General features: G+C 44.1%; 1 protein-coding gene across 1 annotated transcript; it reads left to right on the forward strand.

Annotated features, from left to right (window-relative positions):
* Positions 1-143: 143 nt before the first annotated feature.
* LOC127748610 (uncharacterized protein K02A2.6-like) lies at positions 144-3,039 on the forward strand (the record flags this gene model as incomplete). The annotated part of the gene is made up of 1 exon (XM_052274636.1): positions 144-3,039. A coding segment is annotated over one exon (2,896 nt), but the record flags the coding sequence as incomplete, so codon positions are not given.
* Between the last annotated feature and the right edge of the window lie 247 nt (positions 3,040-3,286).

Consider the following 3,286-nt stretch of genomic DNA (forward strand, 5'->3'; position numbering starts at 1 on the left):
AAGAAACCAGTATTAGAACAAGTGGTCACCAAAGAGAAAATTAGGTTAGGTTTCCCAGGTGTGTTTACAAACATACTGGGAAGATTCAATAAATACCAAGTGTCAATACATGCAGATGACACTATTAAACCTGTTGTGTGTAGGGAACCAAGATTACCACTAAGCAGGCGTAAGGCATTAGAAGCTTGTGTTGAGGAAATGCAAAAGGATGGTGTTGTGGAAGTTGCTACAGGCCCTACTACTTGGGTTAGTAGGCCTCACCTTGTGCCCAAAAAGAAATCTGGGTGGAGAATGGTGGTGGACATGAGAAATGTGAATGCAGCATTACTGAGGGAGAGATACCCAATTCCTACTAGAGAAGAAATGCTTTGCAAGATATCAGGGAGCAAGTGGTTTTCATCATTAGATTTCAAATGGTGTTATCTACAGTTTGAATTGAAAGAAGATGTCCGAAATTTGACTACATTTGTCACACATTTTGGCATGTTTAGATTTAAAAGGATGGCTTTTGGGTTAAGTATTGCTGCTGAGGTGTGCCAGCGAGCAATGGAAGATCTGAAGAAAGAAGCATTGAGAAACATCCCAGCAGAAGTGAAAGAAGAACTGAGGAAGGTGTTGGAGGAAAATAATATGTGTATGGAAGACTGCATAATTATTTTCATTGATGATTGGCTTGTTCATGCCCCCACTGCCTGGGCGCATAATAGGCTGCTACATGCTGTGATTAAAACCATACAGAACGGGGGGATGACATTGAATTTTGAGAAATGTATCTTCGGAGCAAGCAGTGTGGACTTTGTGGGATGCAAGATTTCCCAGAATGGATATCAGCCATTGGAAGATAGTGTTAGTGTGGTGAAGAATTTCAGGCAGCCCACCAGTAAGTCAGAAGTGCATAGTTTTTGTGGGTTAGCCACCTACTTCTCTATTTATGTGCCTGAGTTTGCCAAGATTATTGCCCCATTGAGAAAGCTATTGAAATCGGGGGCACACTTTGTGTGGGGTCAAGAACAAGAAGAGGCCTTTCAGAAAGTGAAGGAGTTGATTATAACTGCACCTGTGTTGGGGTTTTTCAAGAAGAATGCCCCTACTTATGTTTTTGCTGATGCTTCACCAGTGGCCTTGGGAGCCCTAATTGTTCAAATCCAGGATGGACAACCAAAAGTGATCCGATATGCTGGATATGCACTATCTGAAGTGGAGCAACGGTATTCCCAAACTGAGAAGGAAGCATATGCTCTGGTGTTTGCTTGCGAGAAATTTCAGTTCTATCTGCTTGGTACTGATTTCTATTTGGTCACAGACCATAAGCCCTTGATTTTCATGTTCAAAAACGGGGCAAATACTAAAACTGCTAGTTTAAGAGTGGAAAGATGGGCATTGAGATTGCAAGAATATCGATTCAAGATTGAATATAGGGCTGGAAAGACCAATCTAGCCGACCCATTATCGAGGCTTTTGCCCCTCTCTCAGAAACCTAGTACTCCTAAACATGTTGCAAAGGAAGAGAAATTGATTGCTCGCCTGGTGGAAGATAATGTACCAAGAGCACTGACTATTGATCAGGTACTAGAAGAAACTGAAAAGGACACTGAGATCCAAGATATATTGAAATGTTTGAGAACAGGAAGATGGACACAAGAACTGAAACAGTATAGGTCCTTGGAGCCGCTGCTGATGGAGTGCCAGGGCCTTTTGTTGAAAGGTCAGAAGATTGTCCTTCCAAAAACCTTGTGGGATCAGGCCTTGAAGCTAGCACATGAGGGACATTTAGGCATGACAGCTATGAAGAGAACGCTCAGACTCAAGGTATGGTGGCTGGGCATGGATAGATTTGTGGAAGACTTTGTGTCAATGTGTTTCGGGTGTCAGTTGGTGAATAAATCTTTCACCCCGGAACCAATTGTCTCTACAGCATTACCAGCATACGCCTGGGAGTATGTGGCGGTGGATTTCTTCGAGTTTGACCACAAATACCTGCTGGCACTGACAGATTATTACAGCAGATATGTCCGGATTGAAGTGACCAAGGACGAGACAGCACTCACCGCAGTAAATGTTTTAGAGAAGATCTTCATTGAATTGTCTCGCCCCAGAAAGTTAGCATCAGACAATGGTCCGTGTTTTGCATCAAAATTGTTTCAAGATTTTTTAGAAGATTGGGGGATAGTCCATGTGCATAAAATCCGACTATGGCCTCAGTGTAATGGTGAAATTGAAAGAAATAATTCCAATTTTGTGAAGAGGTTGCAAATAGCTAAAGGACTGAAGAAGAGTTGGAAGTCAGCATTGTATAGCTTTGTCTACAACTACAATGTAACTCCACACAGCAGCACTGGTGTGCCACCGATGCAATTGTTGTTTACTGCCAGACCGTTGTTGACAAAATTTCCTACACTACCTGAGGAAAACAAGGAAGATGACGCGGTGGAAGAAAAGGATAGAGAAGCAAAATTTACGGCCAAGAAATATGCGGATCTTCGAAGGAAAGCTGCCCCATCGACAGTACAAGTTGGAGATACTGTTTTACGGAAAAATGAAGAAAAGTCATCAAAAACTGATCCGCCAAGGAACCCAGAACCAGCTATCGTGGTCGACAGGAAAGGGGCAGAGGTTACGGTGCAAACTCCACAAGGGAAGACAGTCCAGCGAAATGTCTCATTCTTTCATCCTCTCAAGGTCTGTGAAGAAGTGCCCCAAGACCTTGGGAACGACGGACTACGGGGGCAGTCGGTGCAACGCAATGGCGCTGCACTGGAGCCGGGGCCGGGGGGCCCGAGGAGCGGGGAGACCCCGCGCGCTGGCGAGACTCCGCGACAGCAGGGTCTGGCGGCAGGGAAGTCTACGGAGAGGACGACGTCTTCCGTGGAAAGGACGGCGACGACCACAAGTTCCAGAGGTCGACGCAGCGTGGGAGGAGGCGACGTGAACGCCAAAGAAGGTGCCGAGGGTGGACTGCAGCTAGCCGACGGTCCTGGCACACCAAAGAGACCAGCAAGAGAGAGGAAGAAGCCGTGCTGGATGACTGATTATGTTTGATTTATTTGATATTATCATTGTTCAATTTCATGCTATTCCATATAATGTTCTCTTTTATATAATGTTCTCCTTTATATAATGTTCCTTTTTATATAATGTTCTCTTATATTTTCTTTAACCTTTATATAATCATTATTCTTTTATTTGTTACTTTTGTACTAAATTACTTGTCTTTTGAGATTAAAAGGGGGGAGGGATGTCGTGTCCTGCATATAGAGGGCGCTAGTGTACACCCTGTGAATAACTG

This window comes from Frankliniella occidentalis, unplaced genomic scaffold (assembly GCF_000697945.3).
Source record: "Frankliniella occidentalis isolate FOCC.00 unplaced genomic scaffold, Focc_3.1 Scaffold420, whole genome shotgun sequence".
NCBI classification, from domain to species: domain Eukaryota; kingdom Metazoa; phylum Arthropoda; class Insecta; order Thysanoptera; family Thripidae; genus Frankliniella; species Frankliniella occidentalis.